At 38.3% G+C, this 17,484-nt stretch overlaps 1 protein-coding gene across 3 annotated transcripts; it reads right to left on the reverse strand.

Moving 5' to 3' along the window:
• Nucleotides 1-221: 221 nt before the first annotated feature.
• Nucleotides 222-17,482, reverse strand: LOC100891212. Of its 3 annotated transcripts, none has more exons than XM_030996087.1 (10): nucleotides 17,088-17,482; nucleotides 14,379-14,594; nucleotides 10,552-10,736; nucleotides 9,064-9,131; nucleotides 7,974-8,072; nucleotides 6,376-6,642; nucleotides 5,418-5,574; nucleotides 4,717-4,918; nucleotides 3,657-3,830; nucleotides 222-2,842 (listed from the first exon to the last, which is right to left on the reverse strand). In XM_030996087.1, exons 2-10 carry the CDS (start codon nucleotides 14,454-14,456, stop codon nucleotides 1,331-1,333), a joined length of 2,742 nt encoding a protein of 913 aa, XP_030851947.1. In that variant the 5' UTR covers nucleotides 14,457-14,594; nucleotides 17,088-17,482; the 3' UTR covers nucleotides 222-1,330. The 3 variants fall into 3 exon arrangements, with proteins under 3 accessions (XP_030851947.1, XP_030851946.1, XP_030851945.1); XM_030996086.1 differs by lacking the exon at nucleotides 17,088-17,482 and adding an exon at nucleotides 15,592-16,064; XM_030996085.1 differs by lacking the exon at nucleotides 17,088-17,482 and adding an exon at nucleotides 15,557-16,064.
• Between the last annotated feature and the right edge of the window lie 2 nt (nucleotides 17,483-17,484).

Genomic DNA, 17,484 nt, shown 5'->3' on the forward strand with positions numbered 1-17,484 from the left:
ATTCAATTCTTCTCGAAAGCAAAAATGTTTAAGGAGCTTAAATTTTCTAGTGCTTAAAATAAATCCACATGGGCATCCAAAAATATTAAAATTGTAAAGAATCATTATCCAGCCAACTTTCGAAATTTCCCAAAACTTTTTATTACCTTTAAATATCAAATAATTTTGTTCAGTAGCTTCATTCATAACCCAAAGAAACACGCCCCCCACTAAATCTTAACTTGCAAAAAGGTAATTTTTACACCGAATTTAGTAACAGATTAGCATGGACAATGAGACATATATCATCATTCCAACAAATCACTCTCCAAAATACTAATCTGTTTATTATTAGTTCACAAATATTGAATGCTCTGAGGGACACGGTTAAAACTACTGCCCAAAGTAATATCCAAACTGTACTGTTCCCCGAGACATAGTCGAGGGGTACAGTGCAGTCTCCAGATCACTGAACAGTTATAGTAATAAAGCGTGACCCAAATAATTAAGCATTTAATATATGTTTTATATACCGCATCTGAAAAAAAATGTAATTCAACGAAATATGCCATTTAAAAAGAAATATTTGTAAAGTCAAAGAAATTTACCTGTTTAATAAGACCAATGCGCATGTCTCTCTAAGTGTACCTCTTGTTATCTTCATGCGTAACCATTGCATCCTCGGATTGTACACTCGAGTAAAACTATTCCAGGTTAATATTTGTTTAAACCTATACCGCCCGGCAGCCAGTAGCAAATTTCATGCCTGGGGTTTTGACCAATCAGAGGCCTAGAATCTTGCTATACAAAATATAGATAAAGGACCCAGTTTGATCTTCTGCACTCGTCTAAAGGGACTGTATAAAGTGATGTAGCATTTACCCAATACAACCTTTCAATACACATTCTTCTTCCCATACAATCTCGCTTGCACCACTCGATCTTTAAACTCGTGTTACACATGGTTATGAAAGGTATTGATAGAAACTTGCCAGAAATGTTATAAGTCTACAACAAAGATTTCTTTCAACTCTTTTCAGAGTTCTACAGTAGCTGGTTTTAACCAAAGAGCCCCTGAAAAGCAAGAAATACATGTAGGAGCCATATGTTTTGAACAACATGAAAAGCCTGAGAAAGCTGAGAGATGTCAGGGCCAGAAATCAGGTATAAACCAGGAAAACTGGCAACAAGGTACCATCAGGGACCCATTTCACAAAGCCTTTTTTCAATGACAAATGACAGAAATCAGTGACAAATCTGTTGACAACCAATTAGAAGCAAGGATTTCAGTAGCTTATAACAAAAGCTGTCATTTGTCACTGATGACAAGTTTTGTTAAACGCCCCCCTGATCAAACGCCAGGTGCTGGTGATTTCATCCCTCTAAGATCTTGTTCGGTTTCAGCCTGAGTTTTCTGCAAATCTGCCTTGATCTTGGCTCTCAGTACGCTCAACTCTCCCGAAGCCTCTCCCGACATCATGCTGGAAGCTGTGAGATCAGGGCGGTTGTCAGAGTGAACAAATTCACCAGAGTGAAGACTGCCCTCTGCGGAGCCTGGATGTTGAGGATCACGCGGGGTGGAGATCGGCGAGGTGTACGGGACGAACGGCTCCTCGATCTCGTCAGAGAACTTGACGGTGCGCTTCTTGCCGGCCGAGCGAGGGGGTGTGATCCCGAGAGAATCGAGACCATCGTGTCTGTTGATGACCATCTCCTTGGATGGTGTGGGGGAATCCCCTTCAGTTCCTTGGTGTTGGTATTCAGGGGCATGGTAACCGCTCTGATCAAAGGACGATTCCTTCCAATCTTCCTCGCCCAAAGACGCTCTGTGGAATGAGGACGTTGAGGACAGAGGATCCATGTCTGATAAAGAGTTTCTGTCTGAATCAGATGGAGTCATCGGAGCTGTCGGAATGTTGATGACCGAGTGATCCCCAGAGACACGTGTCATGGCTGAGAGTGCGGCAGACATGACACGCTTGGCTTCAGCTGAACAGGTGCACTTGGTGCCATCTTCGTGATAGTGGGCTTTCTCCTGGCGAGGATCTCCTCGATGCACGTTCATGCTGTCCACGGATCCCCCATCATCCATGCTACTTATGGACGTATTTCTCATGCTTTCAAATTGTCCGTAAGTCAAGTCGTGGAACTGGTGTATGGCATTCATACCAGGATCATGGCCCTGGCCTTCACCCGGTTTCAAGATCTGCTGTGAGAACTTGATGTACTCCGAATCACCTTCTTGTGGACCTGTGCTGATACTGGACACCTTGGAGCGAGGTAGGTGTCCGGGTCTGGCGAGGTTAGGTCTCGGACTTTGGGCAGTCCTTGGTGTCACCTTCTGGTCAAATGAGTACTTAATTCTGCTGGAGGCACTGGACAGTGCCCTCTGTGATCCAGCAGATCTGGCTCCCAATCTCTGACCGGTAGTGTCCATAGGTGGTTGTATCCTCTGCGATCCTGCCGATCTGATCATGCTCCTAGGTGGCGCACTCAATTGCGCGTCATTAGAACGTGCCTGTCTCGTACCGGGCATCGCACTCGCGACCTGACGGACGTACGGCCTCTCGGGACGGGAGCCGTGCTGGGTTGCACCCATCAAATCTGCAGATCCTTGGGATCGAACTGTGGCAGGCTTGTCTACAGTAAGTCCAGACATGTCACTCTCCTTGCCTATGCTGTACGCGGATGCCTCCCGCAGATCTTCAGCGGTCCTTCGTGGACCGACACTTTCCAAGATCGCATCGTCCTCCTCATTCTCCTCCGACTCCGCTTCCATGCTGACTGATCGTAGCTTTTCCTTCAGGAGATTCTCATAGTCTGCATCTGTTAACTCTCTGTACTCGCTATCAGCTCTGTCAATCTGTAATCAAAGAAATAATCCGAAGCAAAATGCAAAATCAGTTGAATTTGAATAACTGGTGCACGTTATCGTCAAAACTTGATTTAATGCACAAATACACCGACACTAACATTAGGTATAATAAAATGCAAGCCCACTGAAGGTCTTCTCATGGCTGTTCCATGTACAGAACAAGAAAGATTATAATGTCCTCAGCATAGTTTTAGAAATAAACAGGGAAATATATTTACCAAAGGGTAGTCCCATGTGACTTGGATTTACATTTGTGGTCTCTCTGTCAAAAGACCAATTCTCTATACACATTTTAACATAAAACTCTTGCTTATAATCTACTCCCCATACTGACATCATGGTGCATAACGGCAATCGATTTTCCATATGCACATCCCCCTCCCCAACAATCTCACACAAAACATTTGGTTCAAGCTAGGATCTATCACTATGAATATGACTGACAAAGAAAGCGGACAAAATATACAGTTCCTCGGGTAGACAAAGGAACATCCCTTTACTGATATTATGTAAAAAGGTGAATATGCATGTGACACCTGTTCTATACATTTTTACATAATAGCAGTGAAGGGATGTTCCTTTGTCTACCTGAGGAACTGTATATGTTCATAGTGTATGCTATGGCATTTTTCCAGGGTTACTTTATTCCAAAACTGGTGTTACATGTCATATTTACTGGACATATGTTCTTTTAAGATTTTTGGGTGCAAATTAAGGTGATCCTTAATTTTCCCCTGTTACAAGTATTCTTTTGCCAGTGCCCTCCTCACATAATACAAATAGCCATTTCATCCGACATTACCTGGTCAATAGTAACGTGGGTGATCCTGTTGTTGAGGCTTTCGGCACCGTCGATACCGATCTTCGACCTGCTTTGTTGGTTGATGCGGTACTTCCCCAGATTGATGCTACGCTGCGGTTTGCTGCCATCTTTCATCAGGGGATGGAAAACCACAGGGTGACGTTCAGAGAGATCCTTCAAGGAGGAACAGATTATGATGATAATGATAAAGAAACGATAATAACAATAATGATAACAATAATAACAAGTCAACGCAAAGCGTAGCATCCCCTCGCAGGGTACAAATGGCCTATATACGTCAGAACAAGTTACCTCCATTGGACTATACTATTATATTACTAGGCAAGGAAGTTAACCACATTTTCACATATATAATTAGGTGTTTTTGCATATTTAATGAGGCTATGTCGGTACGTACGGACGGAAGGACGGACGGACGGACGGTAGCGTTACTATATCCCCTCCGACTTCGTCGGCGAGGGGACATAATATTACTACTACTAACGATATTAATAATAATGATAATGATGATGATGATGATAATGCTGATAATGATGATGATGATGATGAAGATGATAATGATGATAATTATAATGATACAAATATGTCTCATTTACCCAGGGTAGCCCTCATCAGTATAAATACTGTTCTCCCTGAGGGCCCTGCAATCATTGTGAAGCGAGACTTCAAGCTCCCAAAGAACTTCACAATATTACAGTATTCTATATATATCTGCTCGTGATGAGAACACTCCTAATGGACACCAGAATTACCATTCATGGTCTTTGTATCATATACGCACCTTATACCCATGTGGGCAAAGAATTATTCTTCCATGGCCTATTAGCTCCCTGGGATACAACATAGATTCTCTAAATGTATTTACTTGCTTTTCAGCATTCCCGGTTAAAAACACTATCATAACTAGAATGGTGACTGAGCATGTAAAATCATCCATTTCATTACTGCATCAAAAAAAGTGGTCATTGTTTCATCATATTAATGAATAGCATTTAACTCATGATTAAGGGAGAAAGACAAAATGTAATGTTCAACTTACAGCTCGTGCAGGTGGACTAGTTGCTTCGCAGAGTCCCAGGACCTTTACGTTAGGCTTGGCAACCTGGTCTGTCCAGGACAGCGGGACCAGGTCCTCCACTGCTCTGGTCCTGGTCTTGCCTTCCCTTTCTTTCCTGAAGGGCGCTGGACTTGGTGCCTTGGCTCGGGCTTCCCTAAAGATGTCTTCAACGGTCTTATCCTTGCTGGAAGGGTAGGAAAGAACAAGGAGATGAAAAAAAATGCAAGGACATATAAATGCATTTTAATAATCTTGTGTTTGCATTAAATGATTCTGTGCTACTGTCATATTTTTCATTGGATCTACGTTTGAAGGACAACCACAGGCTCAATTTCTTTTCCTCATGATATGTGGCAAACCTGATGATTAATTGCTTGATACTGTTTTGCAAGCTGTCATTCAAGAATCCCTGTTTTGGGGGTTACATTTGTAGAATCTTTGGGATACATGGAGTTGTTGAAAGACTTGCTTTGTTCAACAGAAATAAAATATTCATGTATTTTGAGTAGGTGCACATACTAGAAGGGGAGTGATTACTTTAGATCAGGGCCCTGTTTTACAAATGGTTGCAATTGATCCAATCAATCACAAGTTTGCAGTCTCCTTATCTCTAATGTACATAGTTGCGATTGATACGATCTCTTTGTAAGACGGGGCCCTGAAATAAAAAAGGTCAAACTTACATCTCTGGGTCATTCTTCCACTTCTTGACCCTGAGACTGTTGGACTGGAGAGTGCCGTTGACCCCTACCCTGACCTTGTTGCCATTCTTCAGTTGGGTGGCTACGCTGGCTCCGACTCGGCTCTCGATGTTGTAAAACTCATCCTTGGCGACTTTGCCTGAAACTCAGAATGAAATACAAAAATATACAAATTAAATAAGTTGTTTGTTTAAGCTGACTGCTAATTAAAAAAGCATGTGTATGCTTGTAAATAAGCAACAAGGGGACCGACAGCTTTAAAGCCTCTCCAAGGGACTTGGTAATGATGATTACTGCTTTACCAAAGGGCACTAGCACATCGACTTGGTTTCGGGACCACTGCTCTACCACTGAGCCATCGCACCTCTACAATATATTGTATTCATCTTGCAAGATGGCTTTAAAAATGTTAGAAATCTTACATGTAGAAGCAGTATGTTCCACTATATAGCACAAATTACATCTTGATATGACAGTCCTATTTGCTTCAAAAGTACTTTGAAAATGATTCTCCTGGTTTGGGCTCCAGGAGCTCTCACCAAGTCACATGGCATTTTAAGAAACAAATCTTGTCAGGTACCTTGTTGAAACTTGATCGAAAGACAACTGTAAAGAAATAAAAGCCGAACCAGCTTCAAATCGTACACAATCACACTAGGGGTCTGACATCACTACGAATCCAAGTTGATTCAGCATTTTTTCTCCTCCAAGGAAGCTTGAAAACCACTGAAATTTTTAATTTGATTCATGGTATCAGATTTCAGATCCTTGATCATTAAGAACTTGGACGTTTGAATGTCCACATCATATGCAAAAATATTGCAAATTCTTTCACGGTTGGATTGCAGTCAAATCGTATATTGTGCGGTTGGCACAAATTCCCGCTCCTCATCATACACCCACCCCTTCTTCTCCATGTACACTTTACCCAAGCTCTCACCTGTGAACGCCTCTATGACTCCTTCGGATTCCTCGTTCTCTCCTGCAAAGCTGAGCCACTGCCCTGCAAACGAGTCGTAGCGCTTCGAGTTCTGGCTTTGTGCCTTGCGTGCTTTGTCCCGTTGTCTCTTATCATCCTCCTCCCACCACTCTCGTATCTCTTGGGTCACGCTCTTGAAGCCCATGTTCTTGACCGAACCGTCGGGTTTCATCTTGACCACCATGAAGCCGGATGGGTGGGGAGGCTTCCGGGACGGGGTGCGGTTCCCTAGGGGTGTGTGGGGGGGGGGGGGGGGGGGATGTACATATACAAATGTTTAAATCATTCTGTGACTGGAGGAAAATTTCCTAGTTTGTATATCAGAGAGGACTAGGTAATAATACGAAATAGAAGAATAGCTTAGGATACAGAGATGCCAACCTCTTGACACAATAAAACAGACCGAGTATCCCCCAAAACCTGAAAAATCGACACTACCACTGGCCCGTCGGCCCGGGCCAGTAAAATTTCAGAAAAATGTTTTCCTGGTAAGTACGGTCAAGTAAAATGTTTGCTCTTTCATCAAAATTTAATCAGAAAATTGTAAAGCAAAGTTTTAGTTGGGGTTGCAGGGGTTTACTTGTACATGTTTTTTAATGTGATTACGCTGTTTATATGGGTTTAACAAAAAAGTTTTTTTGTTTGTTGTTGGAATAATCGTATTTTAAGATTTTAAGATTGTATTTCACTCTTATTATCGTACTAAATACGATTTAATCGTACTGGTTGGCATCTCTGAAAATAGAGCCATAAAGAAACTTTTTATCTTCCATGTGAGAGAAATTAAGGGTTCACCTCATGTATTTTCCTCTGGTGAAAACTTTATTAGGTCCTTGTTCAATGCTATCTTTTAAAAATCACTTACTTGCTCAGCCAGTCTACATCGTATGCAGCGAAAAAGTTAAATTTGGATTTTCAATTCAAGATAATCCTGTACAAAAAAAGGGTAAACATTTAACTACCGGTAGGAAAAAAAGGAAATTAGAAAATATTTTCTCTGCTCAGAAACTAAAATCAACGCAAGACAGGGGAAACAGCACTTTGTCATAAAATCAATATGACCTATATATCACTAATGAAAAAATGCTATATGGTATCCCAACGGACAAAGAAGTTGATTAATAGCAACAAAAAAACTGCAACCATACTAAGCCTAATCATATACCGGTATTAGAAATGGAGATAAAATTCAGTACAATATTAAAGCAAAAAATAAATTTAAAATAAATTTTCGTAAAATCAAAGGTTAAGAAAAGATACTATGAAAAGAACAAACTTAAGCCTAAAAAAAAAATGTTGTATTGCCCTTTGTGACTGACCCAAAAATCTTGAAATCTATGGTCGGCTTTTACATTTTTTTTTTTACTGTTTTTTAGAAAACTGAAAAATATAAGCCCAAAGAGGGAGTAAAAAAAAAAAAAAAAAAAAAAAAGAGGAAAGATTTCCGACTGGTCCATGTTTTGGCATCTAAAGGGCAATTACAACATCTTTTTTTGGTTGTCCTTATTGGCCTTGTTGGTCGGACTAAGTTAAGATATGTTTTGCAGTCATGTTATTACCTGTCGTGTGAGGCCTGCTGTTGTTGTTGTCTATTCTATTATTATTAACCTGTGGCTGTAGATCTTGCAATAAGTCAGGGGCAGTCTGGGGTCGATTTTCTGAATAAATAGAAGAAAAAACATTTACATTATTTAAAATTCATGACACTCTCAAACTGGAAACAATTTGTTTTTAAAAGAAATCCATCAGTCTAATTAATTCCTTTTCTTTCAGTGTTACCAGTAATAATGTTAAAATGATAAACATTAACAATATGAGGAGAATCAAAGGCAAAAGAGGTGATATAAGAAACTTAAAACCTAACTCTTTCCATCGTGAATCCATAATGTACATTTTGAGTAGCTAAATTTTCTTTTTGTTCATAATATCTTGATTACTGTTCCTTGTTTAATTGTTATGATGTGTATGTTTCTTTTCTGTTGTATAGCACTCTGATCAGTTTGTTTGTAGTAGTGCTCAATAAGAATCAATTATTATTATTATTATTATTATTATTATTATATAGTAGGCATTAGAGTGCAGGGAGGGAGGGAGAAAGAGAGAAAAGAAGGGGAGAGAGAGAGAGAGAGAGAAAGAGGGGGGAAGGGACAAGGGAGACAGAGAGGGAGAGAGAGAGAGAGAGAGAGAGAGAGAGGGGGAGAGAGAGAGAGAGAGAGAGAGAGAGAGAGAAGAGAGAGAGAGAGAGAGAGAGAGAGAGGGAACATAGGGAGAGTGAGAGAAAGAGGGAGTAAGAGACCAAAAGATACAGTGAGACATACATGTACATGTTCAAGGTGGTAATGCATGACAATCCTTTCAATACCTGTATATACAGATTGGTCGTACCCTGGAAACAGTTGAATAATCGTGCAGCTATATCTATTCCATGATAAATACAGTGTGGAACAGGGAGATAATTTGTGTGGCATATACAAAAGATTTAATAAAAGAGAGGGAGAGAGAGAGAGAGAGAGATATTAACATAGAGAGTTGCAACTAGAACCAATGATGGGTACCGGTAATGAAAAAGAGTTAAAATACAAAGAGAGAAATTGAAGTTGATATTTTTTCATACTGCTCGCCATGAAGCATGATGCAAATCACACGTACCTAAACTGCTATAAGGTCTGTTATCAAGGGATGGCTCAGGTTTACTCCATGCATCCAGCGTTGATGCCCTAGCACATACAACAAGAGAGATGATATCATTAAAGTTCAGAACGTATCTAGTCAAAGCTATTCTGTCACTACACATAAATACTGCCATCTATTGTTCAGTCTTCAAATGACATGTATATGTATGTCGACAAAGAGCCATGGCTCACCCTTCAGAAATGCAATAGAGAAAGTACAGCTGAATAGACTATTTATCAGATAATAAACATGTCATGCCAACATTATTTGAAACTAAACAATAAATAAATTTGGAACTGAGCTTTTTAGATGGGTACACCTAATATCAGTATACAGATATATCTGACAAACATACTTTTTGCTATTACCTTCATCACATTTTAACAATAAGGCCTACATTTGCATGTATACAAGTCTTTTGTTACTACATCAATGCTCACTAAATAATCAATGAAATGTCTAAAACAAAATATAAGACATTTAATTAACCAATAAGGAATATACATGTACATGTCAATCAAGAATTTTTTTTTTTTTTAATTTGTTTTTGTATTTTCGTTTATGTTTTTCAGCTGCACCTGAAACCATCTAAAGTCCTTGTGGTTTTTGTGGTGCATTCTTTTACTTAGAAGGCATTCTACTGAAGGCCAAACATTATGTCAATCAAACACTGACACCTGCAGCTAGCTTCCTGCCCCCCCCCCACTCTGGGGTCGAAGGGACCGCATTCGTGTTCCCAAAATCTCTGGTATAGGGGTAATTTTCATGCAACAAAGTCTGACCCGTATAATACACAAAAATCCGGCCTGTATCGACTTTACACACCAGACTTGGGGGGGGGGGGGCTTTCAAAGGGAGGGAACATGCATGCGCATACCCTAAATAACACTGAGTGGGGGGGGGGGCGGGTGGGAGCTAGTCTCGCACATGTCTATACCTGGGCCAGTACACCACCAGATTGCTCAATTTCTCATTCATTTGAAACATTTGAAAGATTCCTTTTTGAACATCTTGTAAGACAAACGTAAGATTGCAAAAGGCACAGAATATGTTATGAGAGATACATACTAATTCAAATCAATTATCAGAAGTTTCCCTCTTTTTTAAAGCCTATGCTTTATTTTCTCCCTTAGTTTCAGATAGCTTTAATTGGTTAGTCATTGGGGAGGAGGGGGGGGGGGGTAATATATGATGGTGTCAAGGAACAGTACCCCCCCCCCCCCTTTTTGCACTATTAAAATTACATTTATTTCATAAAATCATAAGGCTACATGCTGTTTTCTATGACTGTACAATTAATTCTACTGAAAGCAACCCATGGTCTGATAGCATGCTAGGTTGTGGTTTCAACATAACATACTATTTACAAAATAACCTCGGTTCAAAGTTAAAAACAATTATTCTATTAACATTTCTGATATTTAGAGTTCTACGAAAGCAAGACAATGATGCTTTCTCCCGTACCTGAACGTCTTGCGGTAGGTGTTCCTGATCTGTTGGCTCTGGTCTGAGATGATGGCATCGGCTGACTTGGTGTTGATGGCCCTGGTCTCGGGGAAGTCCAGACTGATGAGCGAGCCCATCACGCTCTGCGTCTGCTGAGGGGCATGGTAACGATACTTGCTGTTCACGTCACCCAGGCTACGTTTCTGAAGATGATGAAAATAATAATGATAATAATGATCATGTTATTTAGATACGCTGTCGCCCATAATGTTGGAATAATTTTTGTATTTAGCTTTTCATGAAGGGATTCAGAAAATATTTGTTTATTGTTAATACATAACATTTATTATTTTCTCAGAACATTACTGATCAATCTCTGTGCCTCTTTAAATTAATCTTCAAAGTTCTAAGATAAACTAGATGGAATTTTGACTGCGCGCAGTCGAAAATGATGCCTCCGCCATAGAGCAATTTAAACAAGTTTGGAGTTTAAATCTCCAGTGGTTCTTGAGATATCATGATAACAATCTCAATGTATGGAATTTCATAAGTTGACCTCTGTGACCCTTGACCTTTGACCTACGTGCTCCAAAATCTAATCAGATTGTCTTCCTATGGTGATACACACTATCATTAAGTTTGAAGTTTAAATCTCCAGTGGTTCTTGAGATATTATGATATGGTGATACATACTATCATTAAGTTTGAAGTGAAAATTCTCCAGTGGTTCTTGAGATATCGCGATAACGATCTCAATGTATGGAATTTCATAAGTTGACCTCTGTGACCCTTGACCTTTGACCTACGTGCTCCAAAATCTAATCAGATTGTCTTCCTATGGTGACACACACTATCATTAAGTTTGAAGTTTAAATCTCCAGTGGTTCTTGAGATATTATGATAACAATCTCAATGTATGGAATTTTATAAGTTGACCTCTGTGACCCTTGACCTTTGACCTACGTGCTCCAAAATCTAATCAGATCGTCTTCCTATGGTGATACATACTATCCTTAAGTTTGAAGTTTTTACATCTCCAGTGGTTCTTGAGATATCATGATAACAATCTCAATGTATGGAATTTCATAAGTTGACCTCTATGACCCTTGACCTTTGACCTACGTGCTCCAAAATGTAATCAGATTGTTTTCCTATAGTAATACACACTATCACTAAGTTTGAAGTTTAAATCTCCAGTGGTTCTTGAGATATCATGATAACAATCTCAATGTATGGAATTTCATAAGTTGACCTCTGTGACCCTTGACCTTTGACATACGTGCTCCAAAATCTAATCAGATCGTCTTCCTATGGTGATACATACTATCCTTAAGTTTGAAGTTTAAATCTCAAATGGTTCTTGAGATATCGCGCTAACAAACTCAATACAAGGAATTTCATAAGTTGACCTCTGTGACCTGTGACCTTTGACCTACGTACTCCAAAATCTAATCAGATCGTCTTCCTATGGTGATAAATACTATTCCCGAGTCTTAAGTTTAAATCTTAAATGGTTCTTGAGATATTGTGATAACGGTCAAACGGGACGGACGGACGGACGTACGGACGGACGGACGTACGGACGGACAACCCGAAAACATGATGCCTCCGGCACCACCTTCGGTGGCGGAGGCATAAAAATTGTCACAATCACCTAATGAGAAGAGGTTAAGAAAAAAGTATTTTAACTTTGTGGGCAACATTGTTGTTGTAGTGACGATGAAAACTATCACTACCGGTAATACTAACATACCATAATCAATTATGAAAATAACAGTTATGATAAAAATGGCAATAAAACCAGACTAGTATTAATGATTAATAAAGTCGTCTAGTAATATTGTAATAAGGATAACTATTATTAAGATGATAATAATCATTCAATAATGATGCTGATGAAAATTGATTTACATTCAATTACCGGTATAAAGAAGAAAACAGAAATAATGAGTACAAAGTCCAATGGTTTGTACTGCTTATTCCGAAACCATCTCCAGCGATTTTCAGCTTTCTACATATAACTGATAGCATTTTGACTAGGAGGGTGTTTCACAAAGATTCTAAGTCGAACTTAACTGAACTCTAAGTTGAACTTAAAAGTTATGTAGAGCCAATTGTAGCCTTAAAATAAAATATATTCAAAAGCGAAAAAACAAGTATTTTAGACTTTCCATAAATTCCACATCAAGAACATGAAATCTCCCATGATAATAGAAAATATGAATGATTTGAATCAACATTTTATGCTTTTAAAATATCTTTTACAAAATATTTTCAAGGATGCTAATGGCTTTCCATAACTTTTAAGTCCAACGTAGAGATAAGTTCGACTTAGGATCTTTGTGAAACACCTCCCTGATGTTGTGCTACATTATGCAAGTTTTGTCCAATGTTTCATACAATGCAAGCTTTTTCATTTGAACTGCTTTTTACTTTCTCATCAAATGAATTTTTTAAATTTTAAATTAAAGACGAGAACCGAGTCAATGCTATACATGTACATATACTCCAAACAGGACTCATTTTCTCACTATTCTACTAAAATAGGGGTTGTAAACAATCACCAGCCATTTCAGAAGCAAGGTTTGCACAATATACCTGATCACAGATATTGATTAATTTTAAACCTCAAAATAACGATTTTCCAACAACAATAGCAGCAGCCATGTTAATAGAAATTCTCTTTTCAATCCAAACAAAAGCCACAGTGATCACTTCGCTGCACCAAGGCTTGTCTTGTATTGTCACTTCAAAGGCTTGTTAAAAACTATTATTTTCTTACATAATTTTCTATGAATGTATGTGCATATACTGCTTGTAGACAAACAAGATTTAGCCACAATTTGTTTAACTTTCTATGAAGTACTGTATGTACATGTACTGCTAGTAGACAAATGGGACTTAACCACAATTTATTTTAGAATGTATTGATGAAGAAGCTCTAAAAGGTGCACATTTGAGTGCTGAAAAATGTTGGGAACTTTTAAAATGGGTAGCCTGCTTTTATAAAGGGAAATTTTGCTAGCTTTATAATTATGCAATCAACATTACTCACCCTAAATACTATCAGTGCTGGTAATGTATTCTTGTATTAAACATTAAAATAAAGGTGAAATTTATGCATGATTATGTCAGTAATAAGTAATAACTCATTTAAAGAGGAAGCCCATCTTTAAAATAAAAGCAGAAAAAATAGAGAAAAAAATACAGGTAAGTGAAAGTTTGAAAAATATCCTATTAACAAATATGAAAGTTATGAATCAGTGAAACACAAATTGGCAACACTGACATATTTTGCGGACTCCTTTCCAGTTTGATCTGTACAGAAAATTTCATAAACTTTTATTTTTTTAGCTTTTGATGATGGAATAGATTTGTTTCATATAGGGGTTGTATAAACACATATTTGCCATACTTGCATTTAGGAATGTATGATTGAAAAAGTTCTTAATTTTTTTCTAATTACAGGGCAAATGAGAGGGGAGCTTGCAATTTCCAGTAGGATACTACAGTAGGTCAACATGATTTCAACCAATTAAATAATCCCCAGTAATTTCCCTTTATTGTCAATTAATACAATCATGACTGACTTACACATGAAACTTTCACTTACAGTATTATTCTGTGTTTAAGATTGTTCACCCCTTGTTTGTATAATTCTTTGCATTATGTATTTTTACTTTAGATTAAGTCGATTTGTTTGTTGAGCACCTTGAGTGTCAGAACCTGGCGAAAAACAGCGCTATATAAATAGCCATTATCATTATATTGAACTACAAAATATTTACATATACAAAATGATAACTTTAATCATCTTAATTTTAATAAACAGTACTTGTTCGTACCTTGCCATTTTTTCGAACAAGCTGCCTGTTCTTCAGATTGACGTAATCATACACAAAGAGAGTTTTATCCTCCGTCATCTTCACTGGTTTTCTCCTCTAAGATCTATAAACGAGATAACTGATGAGGCATTTCATTTCTGGATGAGGACGGAGGTTCTAGCACTCAATTGCTCTGAATGTCCCATCTTTTCACCATTCCCATGAAGCAATGTAGTCCTGTGTAGAAAGAATTCAAATAAAAAAATATGCAGAATTCTGTTAATTTTTATGTAATTTAAGTCTTTAAACATATTAATTAGTTTTAAAATGAGGGTATTACGGGCTAGTTCTTGTGTCGGGGTAAACACACAAATTTTAAATGAAATGGTAAAAAATGTCTGAAAAATAAACCAGCATAGATCTAGACTAGAGATCTATAAATGTCTTAGTCTGGCTTAATCATACCATCTAGACCTGAATTTTCTTCTCAGTCTTTTTGGTTAAGATCATGTCGACATGTGTAAGTGTCCAGTCTTGACAAATTTTGGCGTGAAGCAAAGCCATGAACTACATGTACATGTATGTTCTCACCTTGAAGCAATGTGCACATTATACACCCACACTACACCTATCAAATTATTGAAGAAGCAAGATGGATTACTTGGATGACAGATACAAGTTTTTCAGTAGATCTACATCTGGTAATGATAGAATCACTGGAAGGTAATTGGTAGTGTGTCTACAAAAATTGCTCAGGTATTGGAGGCCTAATGCATCATGGGAATGCATATTGCTACATGTATCTGGCATCCGCGATAGCTAGGATTTTCTTAAAAATGCTGGTAAACATTAAATCAACTGTCCCGACAAACATGATTCAGAGTAAACTTGGCCTGTGCATGTGCAGACTCGCTGGCTTCACATTTTTTTACTAGACCCTATAGGCACCCAGTGCAAAAGTGCATTTGTGCCCTCGACCTCGAGTCAGTCTTAGATCTACTTTCTTCTTACTCTTAGAATTAGGCCTAGTTAGATCCAACTTAAGATTTATAAAATTAAAGTCTCAACTCTCATGTCATGTCTCATGATGATGCAATTAATGCTACTTGATTCTCTAAGTCTAAATTTTTATACATTTAAGTCAATCTCTGACTCTGAGGACGAGATCAAAATGTTTAAGAGAAAAAGTGAAAACTTACCACCAAAATGCAAGATTGTTAATGTTATCACGTACCTCAGTCCATAATTCACAAACAAAATGGAAGTGCTGTAGAGTGTAGGCTAACTAGTAAAAAGTCAAAGTTGCTCATTTATCGTGTGACCCAGATCTAGACCTAGAAATCTATGTTGTTTAACTACAGTCTCAGAGTCAGACACAGTCTACATGTAGATCTAGAGTCTACACAGATCTATACGAACAATGTGTACGTAGCCGCTTGCTTGGCTACCGCAGCGGGCTGGCCCTCTTGATTTTTTTTTGTTTTTAATCCGATCAGCTCGTACGTACACCACGGCTATAGCTCATAATAGCCGGAAATGTGAGGTGGATAGAGTTACGAAAATACCGTGCATACGATCCGGATCCATGTACGGTGTACAGCTATACAGAGCCCTTACAAATGGCTTGGTGTTGTCAACGACAACAGTTCAGTGGCAGTGGCCATGTTGAGTCCAGTACACCTGTCAGTACGGTGCTGCTGGTGTGTACGTGTGGTATTGGTATTGATACAGGGCGATTTCATTCCGTGATAGGGGTGGCTCTTAGCTTTTGAACGCGAGTTGTCCCCGTTCTGGAGTAATTATGCAACTATACAAAGGGAAATTGTGAGCAGATCTCCATGGGGATTTGTTACAATTTATTAATGTGATGCGATATATTTAAAAATACTCTGTAGACCCCCACGCAAAATTTTCATGATCGAGGGTTTAATAAAGAAAACCGGCCTAGATCTACTACACTAATTACTAGAACCTTTATAGATTATACACTTAGGTCATTGTATTTTCAGAATTTCCCTTCTTGCTTTATGGTTTTGAAATTTAAACTTTTAAATATCCCTTGAAACATAAACTTCTTCTTCAGTATGAAAATGCTTAAGAAGGTCATCATGATGGAGACCATCGTTATTGACACTGCTTGGTTGGCAGCACCACACATCCGTTGTTCTTCTTTTGTTTTGTTTTTTTGTTTTATATATTATAGATAATATATAAAACAAAAACAAACGTGTTATGTAAAGGGAACCTTAATTACAAGCATAATGCTTTCAAGGTTCTTTCCTCCTCATTACTGCAGATGCCAGATTATTGTTAGCATCAGTTTGTATTTAATGATGATTGCATAAAATTGTTATAACTGTTTTATCTACCGTATCTAATATTATGTACATGTTTTGTATACCTTGTATTGTATATGCGTTACTTTGTAAATTCTTTTCATACGCAGTTATTAATGTGGAAATGAAACCTAAATAAAAAAATAAAGAAACAAAAAAATAAAGAAATAAAAAATATGTCGTATACTAAAGTGACCTCTCTCTCTCTCTCTCAACTCCCATCAGCAATTTCATTTTTCTTCCTTTTCATGTTTTACCCACAAAGTGAAATTTTATGACGTGACTTAACATTAATCATCTTTACCCTCCTTAAACATTCATGTCTACAATGACAGAGAGATCGACGGCGAAATATTTATTGAATTATTGATTATTGTATTTTGTGATGACTCACCGAAACATGCGCAGACCCCTCCCAAAATCGTCTTGAATAGAAGCAACGCTGACCACCCCTCGCGCGATAAAGGAGCTTTCTACCAACAGAAATACCCTGATGATGTCATCACCACGCCGCCTATTGTTGTTTCTACTGTAAACATTCCTCATTGGTAGCTCGCTCGCTGGCGAACTGACTTACGTGCTGAATGCGTAGGCGACACAGAAGTTTTGGACTTTGTTACTGGGCAAAATCCTTGGTAATATTCTCGCCATAAAAACGACTGATGCAGAAATGTGGTTTCAACTGTACAAAGTGTAAATGAAGATTGCTATTGTGATCGCGGGGTCGTGAAACCACGTGAACATTTAAGCGCGAAAACTAGAAAAAGATTGGGAAATCCGACGGACAGGTG

Source organism: Strongylocentrotus purpuratus, unplaced genomic scaffold (genome assembly GCF_000002235.5).
Source record: "Strongylocentrotus purpuratus isolate Spur 01 unplaced genomic scaffold, Spur_5.0 spur5_scaffold_3, whole genome shotgun sequence".
Classification (NCBI taxonomy): domain Eukaryota; kingdom Metazoa; phylum Echinodermata; class Echinoidea; order Camarodonta; family Strongylocentrotidae; genus Strongylocentrotus; species Strongylocentrotus purpuratus.